General features: G+C 37.2%; 2 protein-coding genes across 5 annotated transcripts in view; both read left to right on the top strand.

Moving 5' to 3' along the window:
- The window catches only part of Adgrg7 (adhesion G protein-coupled receptor G7), a 67,857-nt gene extending 51,811 nt beyond the window's left edge, over nt 1–16,046 (top strand). Inside the window, exons 16-18 of the mRNA XM_015478287.1 lie at nt 1,675–1,908; nt 12,388–12,442; nt 15,784–16,046. Coding sequence (XP_015333773.1) covers nt 1,675–1,908; nt 12,388–12,442; nt 15,784–16,046 — 552 coding nt within the window. The remainder of the gene's footprint in view (nt 1–1,674; nt 1,909–12,387; nt 12,443–15,783) is intronic.
- Nucleotides 15,964–18,945, top strand: part of Tfg (trafficking from ER to golgi regulator) — a 36,339-nt gene continuing 33,357 nt past the window's right edge. For 2 of the 4 annotated variants that reach the window (XM_015478575.2, XM_015478573.2), the window contains exon 1: nt 15,965–16,338. The gene's annotated coding sequence lies outside the window, so the exon portion shown is untranslated. Of the gene's footprint in view, nt 16,339–17,488; nt 17,587–18,945 lie in introns of all 4 variants that reach the window. The other 2 variants (XM_015478574.2, XM_048803443.1) reach the window with 2 other exon arrangements.

The raw sequence follows: 18,945 nt of genomic DNA, 5'->3' as shown, positions 1-18,945 counted from the left end.
CCATTAGATACACACCAAGAGCCACGTGTAGATTGTTTCACTTATAGAAGCACATCTAGGTTCCTTATGGATTTACAGTGCTTTAATTCTGATAAACATTAAGTGCTCTGGATAGTACAAAAGGCAAAAATTAATATTTGTGTAAGTGGTAATTAGTTTGATTCACACATTCTGGTTTTTCAAATAACATCTTTGGAATTTTAGAGAGTCTACCCAGAGAGAAGAAGTCTACCCACAGGAAGAAGTCTTTATGAACTCTCACAATTTAGGGTCTTTTTCTAACTATTATACAACTACAAATTTGATACCATCCTTTTTTTTTTTACCTTAGAATTTAAAATTTGGAAAAAGAAGATGAAATATTGTATCCCACAAAACAGATGTAGATTCTGAGTCTTTGTATTAGCTCACCATATAACAGAAGGCTCTTGTAACACTACTCTTGGATATAATTCTAGAAACAAATCTTATAAGGGTTGGGGCACTGTAGATGACAGTCTGGGAGGTATCTGTGATTATTATTTTTAATTTATTTAGAAACAGTTTAATATGAGAATTTGGAAAAAATCATTCATATATTCTTTGCCCAGATTTCCCAAGTGATAGTTTCTTGAGTAACCACAGTACATTTTCAAAATCAAGAAACTAACACTGGCGCTGTGGCTGTGGCTTAATGGTAGAGTGCTTGCCTAGCATGTGTGAGGCACTGTGTTTGATTCTCAGCACCACATAAAATAAATAAATAAATAAATAAATAAATAAATAAGTTATTGAGCAATTTTTTTAAAAAAGAAAGAAACTAACACTGGTACATATTATTGACTCAGCTATAGATGCTATTTAATCTGTTATTTCCACAAAGTCAATTAGGAATTAACAAAGTCCTCTTAGAAACTGTAATTTACTTTTTTATAATATCTTTCCATTATAGTTAAAAGCAAGAGGCAGTATCACAAATTAGAAGGAAGAGAGATTTGGAAACCCAAAATAGATGCATTTACTTCCAAACTTCACTGATTACTGGTTAGGTAATCTTGGGCAATTTACTTAATTTATATGAACTGAGTCTTTGTAACTTAGTTTCCTTATCTGCAACATAGGAATAGTGAGACTTATTTTATAGGGTTCAATGAGGATTCAATGAGAATGTTCAAATGATGAGACTTAAATGAGAAAAAATATCTGATATATATACTTCAATAAATGGCAGTTTAGAAAATATTACTCAGTCTTTCCTGAGATATCAGGTCTTTATATGTAAAGTACAGAAAAATAATGGATGGAAAGATTTAAAAAAATTTTTTTTGTCCTTAAATGCAACAAATTTCTAGTTATGTCGCTAAAAACTCCAGAATCTAGAAGTGCAGAATGTTGGAACTAGAGTTAAGCATTCTATTGTTAATCTGCCCCCTTCAGCAAGGGGTTAGGAAATGAGCAAAGTTGCACAGCCAGCAAGTGGCAAGCCAGGACATGAACTCAAGTCTTCTACATGTACCACTCTTACCTGCTGTACTTCATATAAGATAAGGTCATACACAGCACTGTAAATTCAATTTGGGGAGCTGCTGCAAGTGATGAAAAGGATGGGTGGCTGTGTGAGTAGAATCTCTGCCAATTTTTTTTCCCCTTTGGCCTCAGTTCTTACCTAGTATTAAACTTTTATTCTCTCCTCAGGGATTGCAAATTTTTATCCTCTACACTGTTAGAACAAAAATCTTCCAGAGTGAAGCTTCCAAAGTGTGGAAGTCACTGTCGTCATCAGTTGGGAGAGTGAAGTCCCTGCCGTCACTGAGATTACGAGTTCGGATGTATAATATGCTCAGGTCCCTTCCAGCCCTACATGAAAGCTTTAGACTGCTGGAGCCATCTGAAGTAATAGAGGAAACGACACTCACTGAAAGTGACCAAGCAAGCTCAAGCAACTAGGCCGTGAAACTGTTACCTACTGTGGTCTTTTTATCCAACTTATATGAGTTATCCGTTTCCTTCATTTATTTCCTAGTCCTCCTAGAAAGCCTTCCTAGGTATATATATATATATATATTTTTTTTTCATGGTTATGAATTGTAAGGCTTGTTTTTTCATTGTCATCAGGGATAATGGATTTTGTAGTTTTATTGCATTCAGTAGACCCTTAATTGAATGAGGTGAATAATTCTACACAACATTCAAGATGGTCGTTGTTCCTTTACATCAGTATATGACAAACATTGACAGAAATGCAGAAACTATAGCAATTTTTTTTTCCAAATTTACTGAAAAGAATATGAGGAGAAAAATTTACCTGTTCAACAAAATAACTCCTAATGAAGTGTAGGGAGTTGCTTGTATATATCATACTTTTGATCTCTAAATATTTTTAAATTGTATGTGTTTGTACTTTTACTTTTTTGTACTTTTGTTTCCAATGAAGCATTTGGCACCAATTTAACTTCTGGAAATTGGCTTTTTTTTTTTTTTTGGTCTGTTAAAAAAATCATGTTTTGTGACCAGAGAAATAAGCTTTGTAAGAAATGGTGGAAGAATGGTGGTGAGACATATTAATTGGTTGCTAAAGCCTCTGATATTTCCTTCCAGATCTTAATATATATCTGCCTTTCTATTGGTGAAGTGACAAAAAGTGACAAAAATCAAAAAGTCACAATCAGCCCTTATGGCTTTAGAAGATGTAGTTCATGGAATGTCAAACACTTGAATTATGATTGGCTTCTTAAACAGAAAATGACTCCATTGAGCCACTGAGGTGGGGGAGCACTCCCACTGGACTTAGGAGATACAGCCTTTGAATTGCTGCCTTCTGTTTTGCCATAGGCAAAACAGGCAGCTTCTGTGAGTGACTGAAGTAAGGAACTAATATGTCATGTGAGCTTGGCATTCCCTTCACACCACTCCCTTCTCACCACTCCCTACGGAACCTGCATTTTAGTAGAAAAAAATGTAAATGTCTGTTGGATTCTTAGGTATGTGTAGTAGAAAAACTATAAATAGAAGAATGGGAAAAAGAAAAGGGAAGAGAATAAGAAGGAAAGCAGTTCTAAAAGACTAGTGTTCTTAGTGATGGTACAGTGCTGGACCTAATTAGGGGATGAGCAGTGGAAAAATTCTAAGATGTGGTTGACCCCAAATTTGTATTCAGATGACAATCTAACTTAAGTAAGTCCTACTTTAAATGTGACCCCTTCCCCCACAAATTACCAAAGAGCCAATATATTGCCTCAGGGTGGAGGATATAGATTTCCCTTGGTGATGATACGGTTGTTTTGGTTTTGTTTTTCCTTGCACTTTTTTTTCAGTATCTTTGGGATATAACAACTAAAATCCCATATATTGTTTCTAAAATAGTTGTACTGTAAATGTGCTCCACAGGCAATTGTGGAGACTAATTTAAGTGAACACTGATTGTCTTTTACACTGAAATCCTACCAGCAGAAACTACTTTGGTTTGAATCTTTATCTCATGCACTAGTCAGCAATCTTTGAGTTTAGTGATAGAAATGCAACTCAAATTAGGTTAAAGGTCAAAGGGAATTTACTGGCTCAATTAATGTAAAGTCCAAGGACCAAGCTGGTAGAGTGACTCTGAAGCCAGATTTAAAGTTAGGTAGTCAGTGTAGTTAGGTAAATCGGGTCTAATACCAAGTGAAATCTAAAATGGAGGCCATGCTGAGAATGATTCCAGGAACCGCAGGACAACTCATGGAATGTTAATGAAGTCCTGAAAAGGCCCTAGGCCAAAGTCCATCCCAAAGAAGTGTTAATGAAGTCCTTCCTGCTCAGACTACTTCTTTGGACCACCTGTGTCCCACCCCTCAGGCCTTCCCACCTACATTCCATCACTGAAAGAATCTATAAAATGGAGAGACAAACCGCACTTCCACAGATTCCACCTCTTGGGTCCCCTTCTTCCTCCGGGAGAAGTCTTTTCCATTGTCCTTTAATAAACTTCTAATTTCTACTCTGACCTTGCCTTGGCGTGCTTCTTTGGTGTTATTCTTCAACATTGGGGAAGCAAGGACTCGTCACCGGTCAACAGCGGTAACACAATTTGTGCCTGTTGTCCTCATTTAAGTACTATCAGCAGCCCTTTTTACTTTCAAGTGTCCTGGTTTGGGACATAAATACTAATTCTAGTGACAGTTAGATCAAGGAGCTCTAAGTTGTGCCAGGATTCTTTTCTCCCTGTATTTCCTGAACCTGTATGCTTTTGTTTGACATTGACATTATTCTCAAATGGGGGTTAAATGGCTGGAAACTGGCTATTGGCATTCCTAATCCTGCAGCCTGAGAGCCTTAGAATCTAACAGGAAAAGAGACCTCTTTTCTCCTAGCACCCACAAATCAAATCTGATTGGAATGATTCCAATTCTAGTTATTGCTCTGGCAGGAAAACAGGAATCACTGTATTTAAAATAGGGAATTTAAGGCAGCCAGTTGATTCCATGGTGTTTAAAAGGCTCAGAAACAAAATGGGAAATGTTTCAGAAACCCAGAGACTAGAAAAAGAAGAAGTTGATATTTCTTCTAAGCTAAAAAGATAAAGTAAGAAGAATTTCCAGGCTAGAATACAGGGCTGAAACCAGGGCATCTTGGTGGCAGGAACTAGACCCACATAGAGGCAGCCTACTTGTGCCAGAAAGAAAACTCTGATTTCTTGATTCCTTTTGCCCTGCAATCTCCCAGAATGTCTTCCATTGGCTACAGCTAGCCAGAAACCAGCAGTCCAGAGTCTGTGAAACTCAACCCCTCTGTGATACAGAACACCACGGGGACAAAGAGAGGAAAGAACCAGACAAGAAGCAGACCCAGAAATGGCATGTCTTACCTAGGTTGAGTGTTCATTGGCCAATGTTCAGGGACTATTGGTGACACCTACTGTGAGGGGGAGGGGTGAAATGAATTGATTCACCTACTGTGAAGTGGAGAATGGAAGTTGCACCAAGGAAGTGATAATGGAAGCAAAGTGTTAAGGAGGTTCTACTACGTGTCCTATAGAATATAAGAACTCTCTGGGAAATGAGCCCCTTTAAGTCTCATCAGTCACTTCCCTTGTCTTAGCAGGGTTGTAATGGCTTCAGCAGGGAGAGCAAGAAATTGTTTGGTGCTTTGGAAGTCAAGGAGTTAAGAGTGGAATAGAGGCGTGAAAGGGTGATTTACTTGAAGAAAGTTGCAGGAAAGGGAGACTCAGGGCACTTCAGAACTGGTTGTTATGATATTGTATATGGCCAGTTCCAATTTTCCATGTTTTCTGATTTATTTTGTGTGGATAACAGTGTCCTGTTGCCTTTCGGGCTGTGGCATGCAATGGCTGGGGAACAAATCATCCTGACCTTTGGATTTGCTTTCCTGTGTCTTAACTGAGGGTTCAGAGTTAACTCTTCAATTGTTAGAGTCTGGGTTGCCAGACCGTTAAATATTCTGCATGATCTCACTCCTTCCTCCCTCCCCTACCCCATTATCAACAAGGGAAATTATTCTCCAGCTTGATATCTTTGCCACATTCCAGATACTTGGCATTCTTTGTAAATATTTAAGAACTCTGGGTCAAAAGTACCAACTAGATTATACTGATTTGTCAACCACTGGAACTTTATAGCTCTGTGAAACCCATCAATGTAATGCTACACCCTTCAGTTCGCAGTTCCTCAGATGAAGTCCAAGACAGACAGATGCCAGGATAAAGTTCCTTGAAGTTGTGGTGGATGGGATGATTACTAAGATTTCAACTCAATAGCAAGATTTAAAAAAAAAAAAAAAAAGCTGCTTAACAAATGAGCAAAGAATCTGGATAGACATTTTCCCAAGGAAGACATATAATTAACAGATACATGAAAAGATGTCCAGCATCACTAATCATCAGAGGAATGCAAATCAAAATAACAATGAAATATAACCAGTAAGTGATTATTATGGAAAGCAGAAGAGATAACAAAGCATTGGTGGGTATGTAAATTGGTACTTCATTACTGAAAACAGTACTGATATCCCTCAAAACATTAAAAGGGGAACTACCATATTATCCAGCAGTGCCTCTGCTGGGCATATACATAAAGGAAATGAAACCAGCATCTCATAAAGATATCTGTACTCCCATATCTGTGTGGCATTTCTCATGATGGTGAAGATATGGAAATAACCTAAGCATCAGAAATTGTGGTATATACAGATGCTCCTCAACTCAGGATGCATTTACATTCTGATGAATTTGTTGTAAGTACACCTAATCTACCAAACATCATAGCTTAACCTAGCCTACTTTAAACATGTTCAGAATACTTATATTAGCTGACGGTTGGGAAAAATCATTTAACATAAAGCTTATTTTATAATTAAGTATCATGCATCTCACATAATTTATTGATTACTGTAAAAGGTGCTGGACAAAATAAGCCAGACCCAGAAATATTCTGCATGATCTCACATATATGCAAACCTATAAAAACGTCAAATTCATGGTAATGAATTTTCATGTTGACTGAGGTTGGATGGTGGAAGAAAAGGGGGAGTTGTTTGACAAAATGAATAAGTTCTGAAGCCCTAATGTAGAGCATGGGGACCATAGTTATTAATAATTTATTATATACTTGAAATTTTCTGAGAGTAGATCTTAAGTTTTCTCAAAATAAACACATGCATAAAGATAATTACAAAATAGATAATATGGATATATTTGCTCGATTGTGGTAATCATTTCACAATACACATTTGTATAAAATATCACATTGTATACCTTAAATATATATAATTTTATTTGACAAGTATGCTTTAATAAATCTAGGGAGAAAACAATCTTCACAAAGTATATTTTTTGAAAAACCCAAATCCATTTCATTGTTGTCTTTTATTCTATATTACCTATACTCTTTCTCTAAGTATACAAGAATTTTATATAACTGTAATTACAGTAAATGAAATCTTATTCTGATTTCACTTATTACATATTTATGCAGTTTTCATAATAATTAATACTTTTATAATGTAACATAATTTACTAAGTTGTTTCCTTCTTATATATTTAGATTGCTTCAATATTTAATATTGTAGTGACATTGCAACAAATAAACTGATACATATATTTTTTTCTGTTTTAAAAAATTGTTTCCTTAAGGTAAATCCTCAGAACTTGGATAAATGTGTCAAAGGGTTTGAACATTTGTTTAGGCTCCTGGGATATATTAGTATATTTACTTGAAAACACAGCAATAATAAGTTATATCATCAACATTTGGAGTAATATAAGCATTTTTGTATATACTTGTTTATTTTGGCATATTTGTTGATATTATTTATATCCTTTGCTCATTTATCAATTGAGCAATTGTTTCCGACCCCCCCACATAAATTTATGTGAGTTCCTTATCTATTATAGCTCTTAGTTGTTTTCTACATTTGTTGAAAATATTTATCCCAGTTTATTAATTTCCTTTATTTTTTGTATAATATACATACTGGATTTGATTGAAATGTTCAAAAAATTTATAGAGCATTAAGCATTTTCTGAGATTATGTGTCCTCACATAGGCTATTTTTTATTTTGTTTTAAGAAATATGTTAGGGACTAGGTAGAAACTTTGAACATGTAGAATATCAATATGCCAGGCAAGGCCAAATAGATCATGTATGACACATTATATCTCTTACCCTCCATTATATGATGCAGTTGGGTGGGGGACCTTGACAGATTTTTTAAAAATATGCTTTCTGTTTCTTTGTGTCCACTCACCTTTTCTTATAAAGTAAATACTACATTTTGGAGAATGCAGTTAAACCCTTCATCCAGCCCCAGCCCCAGAAGATTTATTAGCAGTTATTAATTAGCAACAATTTTTTAAAAGGAAGTTCAAAGTAATGTTACATATGGGTAACTTCCTTTACACATGAGTAACCTATTATAATGTATACTTAAAAATTTTTAAAGTTGCTGAAGAAGGACAATTAAGGATAGAAGTAAAAAGTATGAAGCCTGGGTCAAGTTTAATATTCAAGAAACATGCTCTTATAATTTTTTAAAATAACAGTCTGAAACTATCTGTGGTATTGTACTTTTGTTAAGATGGGGCCACAAATAAAACTGCAAGCTTCCTAATACCCCACAGAAATAGAGAAAGGTAATCATGAAAGTCACAAGTCTCTTAATGATTAAATAAACCCCTCAAAATATCACAGCAATTCCTTGGAGAAAACACTGTTATTCTAACACTATGTATAATTGACATTAATTTTTTAAAAAAGTATCCAAATGGGTATATTTCCAAATGAGAAAGTCAACTATTCTGAATAACAAAAGAGGACAAGGTGGGATCCTCTCACCTTTGAAAACTCATCATGGCTCACATCCTTGACTGCTAATTTGCTAGTATATACAAGAAAAAGCTATGTGTAATTAATGTTATTATGAAGTTAGGAAATGCTATGTATACACAAACACATACTTATGCATTACAGGAAACTTCAATATCACAGCAAGATCACTGAGGGTGGCTTTTTTGGGGTCTAATTTATACTGGCTTTTCTAATTTGGGCTTTTTTTTTTTTTTTTTTTTTTTGCTTTGGTAGGTGGCTTACCTTTTCCCTCCTTAATTTAAAAATAAACTACATAATGTGTAATTTACATAAAATTAAATGCATCCATTTTAAGGGTATACTTAGTTAATTTTTAACAAGTGCATACAAGATCAAACACATTTCTATCACCCCACACCATTCCCTCTTGCCTCATCCCAGTTAAACTTTTCCTCCAGCCCTAGCTCCAGCCCCAGCCCCAGGAAATCATTTATTTCTTTTCTGTTACTAGATATAAGTTCTGCCTAATTATTCCAGAATATCACATAGATGGCAACATACAGTATATCCTCTTTTAAGTCCGGTTTCTCTCATGCAGGATCATGTTTTTGAGATTCTTCTATATTGTTTTGTGTGTCAGTGACTATTTTTATTGTTAAGTGGTATTCAGTTTTCTAGATATACTGTAATTTGTGCAGTTTATGGGCATTTGGTTGTTTTCACACTTAACTATCATCAATAAAATTTCTGCAAACATTCTTGCACAAATCTTTGTATGGACATGTGTTTTCTTTTCTCTTGAAATATCTTCTGAAATTGCTGGATCATAGAGTAATTATATACTTAACTTTATAAGAAATTGCCAAATGGTTTTCCAAAGTGGTTGAACCATATAATCCCATCAGCAGTATACAAAAGTTTGGAGTTTCTTCCACACTTCTTTTGAAAGTTCTGATGTGGGAATTACTACAGAAAGTAGAAATAGGTTATAAATTCTTTTGCAGTCTATTGATTTTATTTCTAAAAATTTGATTGTTTAATACATTAGCTCTTTATTTAAAAAATAATTATTTTTTTAGTTGTAGTTGGACACAATACCTTTGTTTTATTTATTTATTTTTATGTGGTGCTAAGGGTCGAACCCAGGGCCTTGCATATGCTAGGCAAGCCCTCTACCACTGAGCCACAACCATAGCCCCAGCTGTTTATTTTAACAAAGAAGACGAAAAAGCAAAGGAGAGGGATATGATCTATACTATATTTTACAAACTATTTCCCAGGGAAGTATAGTCCAGTTCTTATCTGCATTTCTCTTCCAGTGGAGTTTTGGTACACGTGGAAGTATGACCTTTATAATTTGCCAAACTTTGAGATAAGCTACTATGAACATATCATAATAATCTAGACTTTCTGGACCTTTGCAATAATAGAAAAGAAGATTGTTTTTATGGCCCAGAACTCTGTAGGCAATAACAGAGCAGGAAAGCACTCTGAACTAGAGATTTTGGTCCCAGTTAGAAGTTATGTGATTTGGGGGAAGCCATTTGCCTCCCTGGGCATAAGAGCTGGAGGCTTTGTCTTAAGTAACAACCTGGACAAGGTGAACTCTAAATTTTCTATGGACTCTAAAATTTTGCGACTCTAAATGTAGGCTAAAATTATTTTTAATTTAAAATATGTTCCTGCCTAAATAATACAGTAATTCATTGTTCATAAAAACAGACAAAACAACAACATAGTGTTCCATGTAGAGTTAAAGTACTGTTTGATCAGTACCAAATCCATGCCCCTCTTCTTTTTCTCCTTCTTCTTCTCCCTAGAGTTCATCCCTGAGATTAACTTTGTGTATATCCTTCCAGATTTTAAGAAATATGTATACTCAAAATTATACACACAGAGAAACTCATAATCTTGTTTGCGTACTTGTTGTTTTTTACATAAATGGTACAGGGAACTGTGTCAGTGATCCCTAAGATCATCTCCAGGTTTGATAGCTGTGACTTATTACAAAAAGATATAAATCAATATCAGCAAAGGAAAAAGTCACATAAGGAAAAGTATAGAGGAAATCAGAGCAAGCTTCTTAGAGTTTCTTCCAGGGCACACTTGATCTCTCCAGCAAAATATTGTGATAGAATGTGAAATACAGTCTATCAGGAATGTTGATCAGAGATTTGGTACTCAGGATTGTTATTGGTAGCTGGCTACAAGGACACCACTGCTTGGCATATACCAAGATCCCATACTCCTAGAAAGCAAGTGGGTGTTTAGCATAAAACACATTGTTTGCACAGTTTAGTCACAGTGCACTCACTATGCTTACCAAAGAATTGTGAGGACACTCTTAAAATCCAATTTCTTATACACTAGCCATGGACCAATCTCACAAGCAGGCCTATCTAAGGACAGCAGTTAGGCTGCTATGGTAACTCTTCTGCATAGCAACAGAAGTTTTGGAAATTTGCTTTTTGTACTCAACAAAATGTTTCTTGAGGTCTAACATACATGTATTTATGTTATTTTCTCTATAATTTTTCTCTTGAAAATAGAACATTAATAGGTATGTGTGTTGTTATGTGCAAGGTTTTCTCTGCTACACTAGAAATGGAACTGTTGGATCATAGGACATTTTATATATTGATGGATATGTCCATACCACCCTTTATAGTTTCTATTATGTTCCCATAACAAAGTATGTCTGTTTTGCCTTATCCTTTTTTATAACTGTTATGAAACTTTAAATTTTATAAAACACATATGTAAAAATAGCATCTCCCTGTGATTGTAATTTGCATATTTTGAGTGAGTCTGTCTTCATTAAAATGGCCGTTGCACAATGCCCCGTTGAATTATTCATTATTTGCAGGGATTAAAAGCAGGACCACTGGCATAAATATAATAGAGATATAAGTCCCTTTCAGTACCCAGTTTGATTTTGTCTTGGATACGCATGATTCCTAGAGTTTGGTTGCCAAGTTTCTTAAAAGAGCTGAACAAAGCTACTCTTGAGCAAATGAAAAGTTGTGATATGTCTTTATACATCGTGTGGCATTTGTATTGTCATCAGGGCTGCCATAAACTTGGTGGCTTACATATCAGAAATTAATTTTCTCATAGTTCTAGGGGCTGAGAATCCAAGATCAAGTTGTTAGGTTTGGCTTCTTCTGGTGGCTTTCTCCTTGTCTTGCAGATGGCTGCCTTCTTATTGTGTCCTCACATGGTTTCTCACAAAGATACCAGTCAGATTGAGGCCCACTTCTAATGACCTTATTTTACTTAATCACCTCTTTAAAAGCCTAATCCCCAAATTCAGTCACATTCTTTTTTTTTTCCTTCTTCTTTTTTTTTTTTTATCAGTCACATTTTTATATTAGGAATTAAGGCTTCAACATGAATTTTGAGGAGGAATACAATTCAACCTGTAACAACCTAAATTCTGATAGGTAATTCAGCACAGAGGTAATTTAGCACTGTTTCCAGGAGGTATAAATGAAGAAAAATGAGATTTCAAACTACTCAGAGATAAAATCCTGGGCTACTCAGGAACTAGGAGCTCCATTTTTTTCTGTAAGCTTGCCCAAAGAAGTGACAGGATAGTTAGCTTTCATTCTTTTATTCAGTAAATATGGATTGAATATCTAGGAGGCGACAGCCTCAAGAAATACAGAATTAAGCAGCAAGAACTATCTTCACCAAACCTACATTCTTTCATTGGTTCACCTTAATGAGACAACTGAAAAATTTCAAGATGCTTTATACTAATTACTAAAGGTGAATATGACAAAACACAAGTTTTATCTAACTTGCTTTACAAAGTTCCCATTTCCCATCTCATCTCAGAAACTCTGATTTTATTCTTAAGATGTTTTCCCTTTTCCACTTGTGGAATTCTCAGAACATGCTTTCAAGGAGAAAGAGCAGATAGTAGGGGAGTTGACTGCCTCTCACACAACTATAGTTTAAATCTTAACACTTCTTCAGGTATCAGTGAAAAAGTAAAAGTAACCTTTGAATTACAGAACCTCCTATCTCTCCTTGGTACAGTCTGAATCAAAGATATTTCCTTACACCCTTTTCCCTTCTGTTGTATATTCCTAACTTTTATAGATTACCATTAAGCAGTATTTACAGATTCGAGATTATTTTCTGTGTTCATTTAAAGGTAAGTTCACTTGGTTATAGGACAAAAGGCCAGGTGAGCCAAACGTTCAATTTATATTTCTAAAAGTTGAGAACCTTTCTAAGCTCCATACAAAAAGAAGGCAAGATGTCTGATTAACAGCACTTTTAAGGTCTGGCTACTTACAGAATTTCTGGAACGATATTCTTAGTTACATTTTTGAGACTTATCCCCAATAAATATGACCATAGTGGTTAGTAAGTGATAATTATATGAGAACTTTTTTGGCTTCACTAATGAAAGGCAGCACTAACTATAATCAGTGTCAATACATACAGTGGGAAAAATGATGTTCTTGGTAAGGGATGTAACTGATTTAATTCAGTTGTCACCTGCTTTTATTCAAGTCTAAGTACAGACATCTGTTTCAGCAACTGTGGGTACATTACAGAAATAGTAACCATAAAATTCACTCAACAGATATCTATTGACAGACAACTACACATGGCAATCAACACCAGATGCTGGGAGTGATACACAAAATAAAATCACTGTCCTCATGTTGGGTGAGGGAGCATAAGAAACTCAAACATAGAACCACAAGTAAAGGTACAGAACCACAGAAAAATCACATGAGATTAAACAAGGAACTAAATGTCTACTTGTCAAATGTTTGGTATACAAATTCAGGGTTTTACTACAGTGTTTATGGTTTTCACTAAGTCCACAAAAGATTCCATTCAAACCTTCCCCCAAAGGCTGAACAATACCACGGGTCGTCATTTTACAAGCTAAATGTTTGCATAATCTATCAGTCAGCAATCTACATATTAGCATATAACCAGGAAAAACTTGTATATCAAAGACATATAAGAATGTTGTGCATAGCAACAAACTGGAAGCAACCAAAATACCGTTTGATAGAATGAATTAAAATATCTGTAACATACTCACCCAAAGGAGTATTACTCAAGAATGAAAATAAATGAGCTCCAGTAACATAATATTGAGTATTAAAGTTATGCTCCAGGAATCCAAAAATAAATGATATTCTATATAATATCTATAAGGAAGTAAAACTGAATATGAATAACATTGCTTAAGCATATGTCTACATAGACATTCACATGTGATAACTATAAACAAGATTTTTTAAAAACCCCCAAGTGAATACCAAACACAAAATTCAAAAGGGGCACATTGGGGGGGGGCATATAATTTACTGATATAGTTCTAATCCTTGGGTTAGGTGGTGAGTTGCCCCCCCCCCCTTTGGTACTAGGGATTGAACCCAGGAGTGCTTTACCACTAAGCCACATCTCCAGTACTTTTCACTTTTTATTTTCAGACAGGGTTTCACTAAGCTGCTGAGGCTAACCTCGAACTTACAATTGGACTGCCTCAGCATCCCAAGTCTCTTGGATTACAGATATTCATTATGCTCTCAATTTTTAATAAGAGTCAAGAGCAGGAGAGTTATTGAAGTTTTAATGGGCAAATAAGGATGAAACAGATATGAAAATGGGTAGGATATAGTTATTGTTTCAGTTATTAAGGTGTTTACAATATAATGGAGACAATATGACACATTCATAATTTTGTGTGCTTCCCTAGACATGCTCTTATGTAACATTTACAAACAACCCAAATGACCTATACTTCATGCCTAGTTAGCTTGATAGCAGAAAACAAAATCTTTTTTAAAATTTAATTTTGTATGTATGTATATGTGTACACACACACACACACACACACACACACACGAGCGCGTGCACACACACATATATATTTATCTCTGGGAAATTCTGAGGTAATACTTAAACATTATGTTTCACAGATGTCCTTCTTGTCTCTTGTTACTTAAGCCTCTGATGTGACTCCCAAATGCTGTTTTTACTCCCCTGCTTCTACTTTGATCTGTGGAATCATCACAACCTCATTTTTCAATTTTCACAGTGGTAGCTGGGAACAGGTTTATAACATTAAATGAAACTTACTGATCTTTGGGATGAAGCATGAGGAAACTAAACATAAAAATATTCATCAAAACACAAAAATAAAAAAAACCCTTAAATTAGGCATGGTGGTAATCCCAGTGATTTAGGAGGCTGAGACAAGAGGATCACAAGTTCAAGGGCAGCCTCAGCAATTTAGCAAAACCTACCTCAAAATGAAAAAATAAAAAAGACTAAAGCGCTATGGATTCAATCCGCAGTACTAAAAACAAACAAAAAAAAAAAACAAGCTATATTTAAAGTCCACGAACCTCACCCCCTCCATAAGGGTGCAGTTGGCCACAATGTAACAGGGGCCATCTAATTTCTTCTTAGTGGCAGGACTTTTGAGGAAATGCTCCCTTAATAGTGATCTAAAGAGAAGAAAATTCTTTACCCTCATTGGAGGCTATGATTCATCTCATCTTTTGTCCCAAGGTCTGATTTAATTTTAGGAAGATTGACAGTGGTATAATTCACTTTCTTAAAGGACTATTTTACCTCTGCCCACAGGAGTGTGGGTTTATTCCCAAACCATCTCAAATCAAAGACAGTAGCATACTATCATGGGGCTGCGGTGCACTTCCCTGAATCTATATGATAAAGTTTTAAATAACAAGCTAGGAAGAATATTCTCTGAAAATGAGGAATGCTCTGTTTCTTCTGTAGTCCTTCATTTTCTAATCCCTGCAGGGAATTTCTCAAAGGGCAATGTATACAACTGGGGAAAACAAAATTTACAGGAGAAAAGCATCCTTAACACATACTTCATTCTCAAAAGAATTTTCAGACTTACAACTGTAAGAATATACGGTTTACAGTTCTAAAAAAGAACATTATTTCTCATCCCAAACACCTGATTTATTTTATCCCAGTTCGTTTAGGGAAAATCTGATGAACCAGGGAGACAGGCGGATTTACCTATTTGCTTAGTCAGCTTAGAAGGCAAACGTTGCTTGCACCTTTTAAAACACTTCTGTGCACCCCAGTTTTCCCCACCTTTTCCCCAAATTTAGGGTTCAGTTTGAACAACAGCACTTCTTACAGCACACCCAAAACAAATGGTTTAGGGAGGGGGAGGGGGAGGCTCAAATGCCTTTTCCAAAAAAACTCTTCTGGAATCCTTAGCTTTAATTTCGCAGCCTTTGACTTTTTCACACGTAAAGTTTTGACCTCTGGGGCGCTGTCGCTTCCCTGGTATATTGGAAACTCCTCGCGCACCAACTGATTCATTCCCCATTCCTACTAGCACAAGGTTTGGCAAAGTGTAGGCGCCCACTAATGAATGAATGAACGGATTTGTAGAAGAAAGGCGGGAAAAGATTAGTATTTTTTGGTGTGACTAGGAGAACTACAATGGTTACAAAGTAACGACAAAAACTTGAACAGATGCCCACTTTCAGCGGGTTCTCAAAACTAGACCAGAACTGCCCACTACGCCCCGCCCACTACGCCCCGCCCACGGGCGACAGACGGGAAATACAAGCTGTCAGGAAAACCGGAAGTGCCCGGTCACGCCTTGCGCATGCGTGTATCCGTTAGCTCGCGCTTCCTACAACCGGTCATCCAGTGAGGAAGCCGGGGGGCGCCTGGGCCGAAGCTGCCGGGTAGTCTTTGGCCCCGCGTCCCTCGCCCCCGCGCATGCGTTATGAGTTGAGCCTCTCGCGCTGAGGCGGGGCGAAAGGACGGATTTTATTTTCTTGTTCCCTCCCCTCTTCTTCCCCCACCTGCCACGTACAAGGCCGGAGCTCTCGCTAGGCTAGTTGGGTCTGTGCGATTGGCTGGGGCCCGCGGCAGTCTGCGAGGTAGGTGCGGCGGCCGTGGAGGGCTACCGAGCGGGTCCTGTCTGCACCCTCCCTGAGACGCCCAGAGCCGGTCTGCGGCGGTGGCCTCGCATCGCTCCGTCCACGGAGTCCCGCGCAAAGGCGACGGCCTTGTAAGCTGGTACGGCCGCAAGAGCCAGGGGTGCGGCCGCGCTCTCTTGAGAAGTTCCGGGGACGAGGAAGTGCTGGAGGGCCTCTCTGGAACCCACCGGGGCGGGGCGGGCGGCCCACGGGGGCCGTGGGAGAGGGCTAGAGCGAGCGAGGAGGGCCGACGGGACCTCGCGGGGGCTGGGAGGTCACGGAGGGGGAGGGGTGACGAGGCCGATGTTCTTGGTGGCTGGGAAGTGGGCGTAGGGTTCTGGGGGGCGTTCGGCCCAGAAGTGTCTAGGCAATTCCGTGTGGCTCCCGGAGGTCGAATTGCCGGAGATCTCTGTGCGAGCCATTGGGAGCCCTGGAGTGGTGGGTGCCTAACTTGAGGGGGTTGGAAGAGTGAGAAGGGTGGAGAGGCACCTGTGGGAATAATTTGATTGGGGTCATAGAAGAGGAACCTCATTCTTTGGCTTTCAGTCCTTTAGCGCGGAGTGGAGGCCCAGCCTGGTTTTTATAATGATGACAGCTAACTTTTAAGAGTTTGCTTCTCTGGGTACTGAGTATTTTAGATGCTTGATGCTATCTAATCACGAGAACCCATTCAAACTTATTCCCGATTTGCATATGATAAGAGTGAACCTTCGAGAAGGATTTAAAGTCTCAAAGCTAATAGTGCGGATCTTTATTATTAACATTGCCTCTGGTCAGGCAGCATTTTAGGCCTCTTGCATTCTTTTGGAATAATCAAAGGTTTATTTGCTCTGGGATTTCTTGAAGGAAATTGCACCCTCAGGAGGTACCTAAACTGCTGCCTCTGAATTTGAGCAGTGGTGGGGTCAGTGTATCCAGCGGTTTGGCCATTGAACCTAGATTCTAGTGCAAGAGGCAGGCCTTTTATTTGTTTTTGGGCACATCAGTTTATTCCCAGAACTCAAAAAAGTGCTTCTGGTGAAGAATTATGCCTGTTAGTGGAGACACAGCTCAGAGGTGGTGGGGCAGGGATAAGATAAAAGAAATTGCTGTAGGGATCTTAACAGCAGTTCTAGGAACTAGTTGTTCATATGGATCTTTACGTTGCTAGAGAAAGAGTACCAGAATTCTGCTGTTGTATAAACATGTGTGGATGGGACTTTCCCTCAGAGAAAAATGTACTCTTGTGATACTTGTGTGTTTTTCCCGAGGTAACTGCATAAATGGGGAACAGCCTTAGGAAAGAAGCATTGGTTCCTGGCTGCAGGGAATTTACAGTTGATGAGAAACACCAAAAGTGAATTTGCTGGTAAACATGGCAGATACAGAGTATATGTGACTCAAGTTTTTAGGTCATTGGAATTGAGCATTCCCCCCTTCCATCAGTAGGACATACTATCTAGTGTATGTGATGTTGAAATTTTTCTTAATATGATGTGGGGAGTCACTTTTAGCTACATAAGGCACACCGTGAAGGTCTGACATAAGAATTGATCTAATTTTATAGTTTTTTTTTCCTTGAAAGTCTTTTATCAGAACTTTATTTACCCATTCATCTTTTTGTGAAGGGAACAGAAGCAATTCTTAGAGTACCTTTTACATGTCAGGCACTATTCTAGGTGCTGCCAGGAATAGATAATACCATCACACTGAAGCACTGGCTTCTCGCTGTTATTACTGGTTTACATATCCTGTGGAAATACATTAATTTATTTCATGATCCTCTCAGCCTGTCAATGCAAACACAATGGAATATTTACCAACTTGCCGAAGTGCTTATACTTCAGAGGTATTCAGTAAATGTTTCCTTAATGCGCAGGACAAATTTTGCTGCAGGTGAAGAGCAAGTTGTATGGAGGTTTCAGTTCATCACGGTTTTTTGAGAAGTTCATTGTGAAATGGGAAGATAAAAAACTAACCATATTTTTGTTTTGTATTAGGACAAGCATGATGTTCAGATGGCGGAACACAGTTCACTTTGTACTGCACTGACCTTGGAGTGTTATATTTAGTTTTAATGCCCCATTTCATTAAAGATTTATTAATAAAATGTGACCTGGACAGAAGATGGTGAAGGAATCTAGAGTATTCATTTAAGGAATAGGTGAAAGGACCACGAACTTTTATATAAGCAATATTGGGACATTTATATGTAATCTTCATGAAACAATTTAGGATTCTTGAACACTTTTTCAAGTATTTGAAGGATTTATATGTTGAGAGGGTTTGAATGGTTTTACACATGCACCGAAAGGACACAGTAATCGCAGAGAAATGTGATAATGTTAATAATGAATTTGAAATATGATAATGTTAGTTAAATAATGAATTTAAGTAGAGGAAAAGCTGCCAGTAGTAAAACAGGAGGTTGAAGTCAAAATGTGGAGGTTGTAAGTCAGACGACTTAAACAGCTTTGAGAGATAATTTGAGGCATGAACAGGAGTTGATGCTAAGAAAACACTTAGTGATCTTATTTTAACATATTCAGGAATATCTTGGCCTTGAGAAAATGAGATATTGACACATTATTTGCTTATAGTACTTTGTTCATGATTATACAGTAATCATTTATTAGAGATCTTGGATGATATTTTGAATTTAGAATCACAAAGTCATTATAGGATGATGATTTTGAATAACTTGACATAACATGAAAATAAAACCTAG

Source organism: Marmota marmota, unplaced genomic scaffold, assembly GCF_001458135.2.
Source record: "Marmota marmota marmota unplaced genomic scaffold, marMar, whole genome shotgun sequence".
Taxonomy (NCBI): Eukaryota; Metazoa; Chordata; class Mammalia; order Rodentia; family Sciuridae; genus Marmota; species Marmota marmota.
The sequence above is the reverse complement of the archived record's forward strand: the minus strand, read 5'-3'. Positions and strand labels throughout refer to the sequence as shown.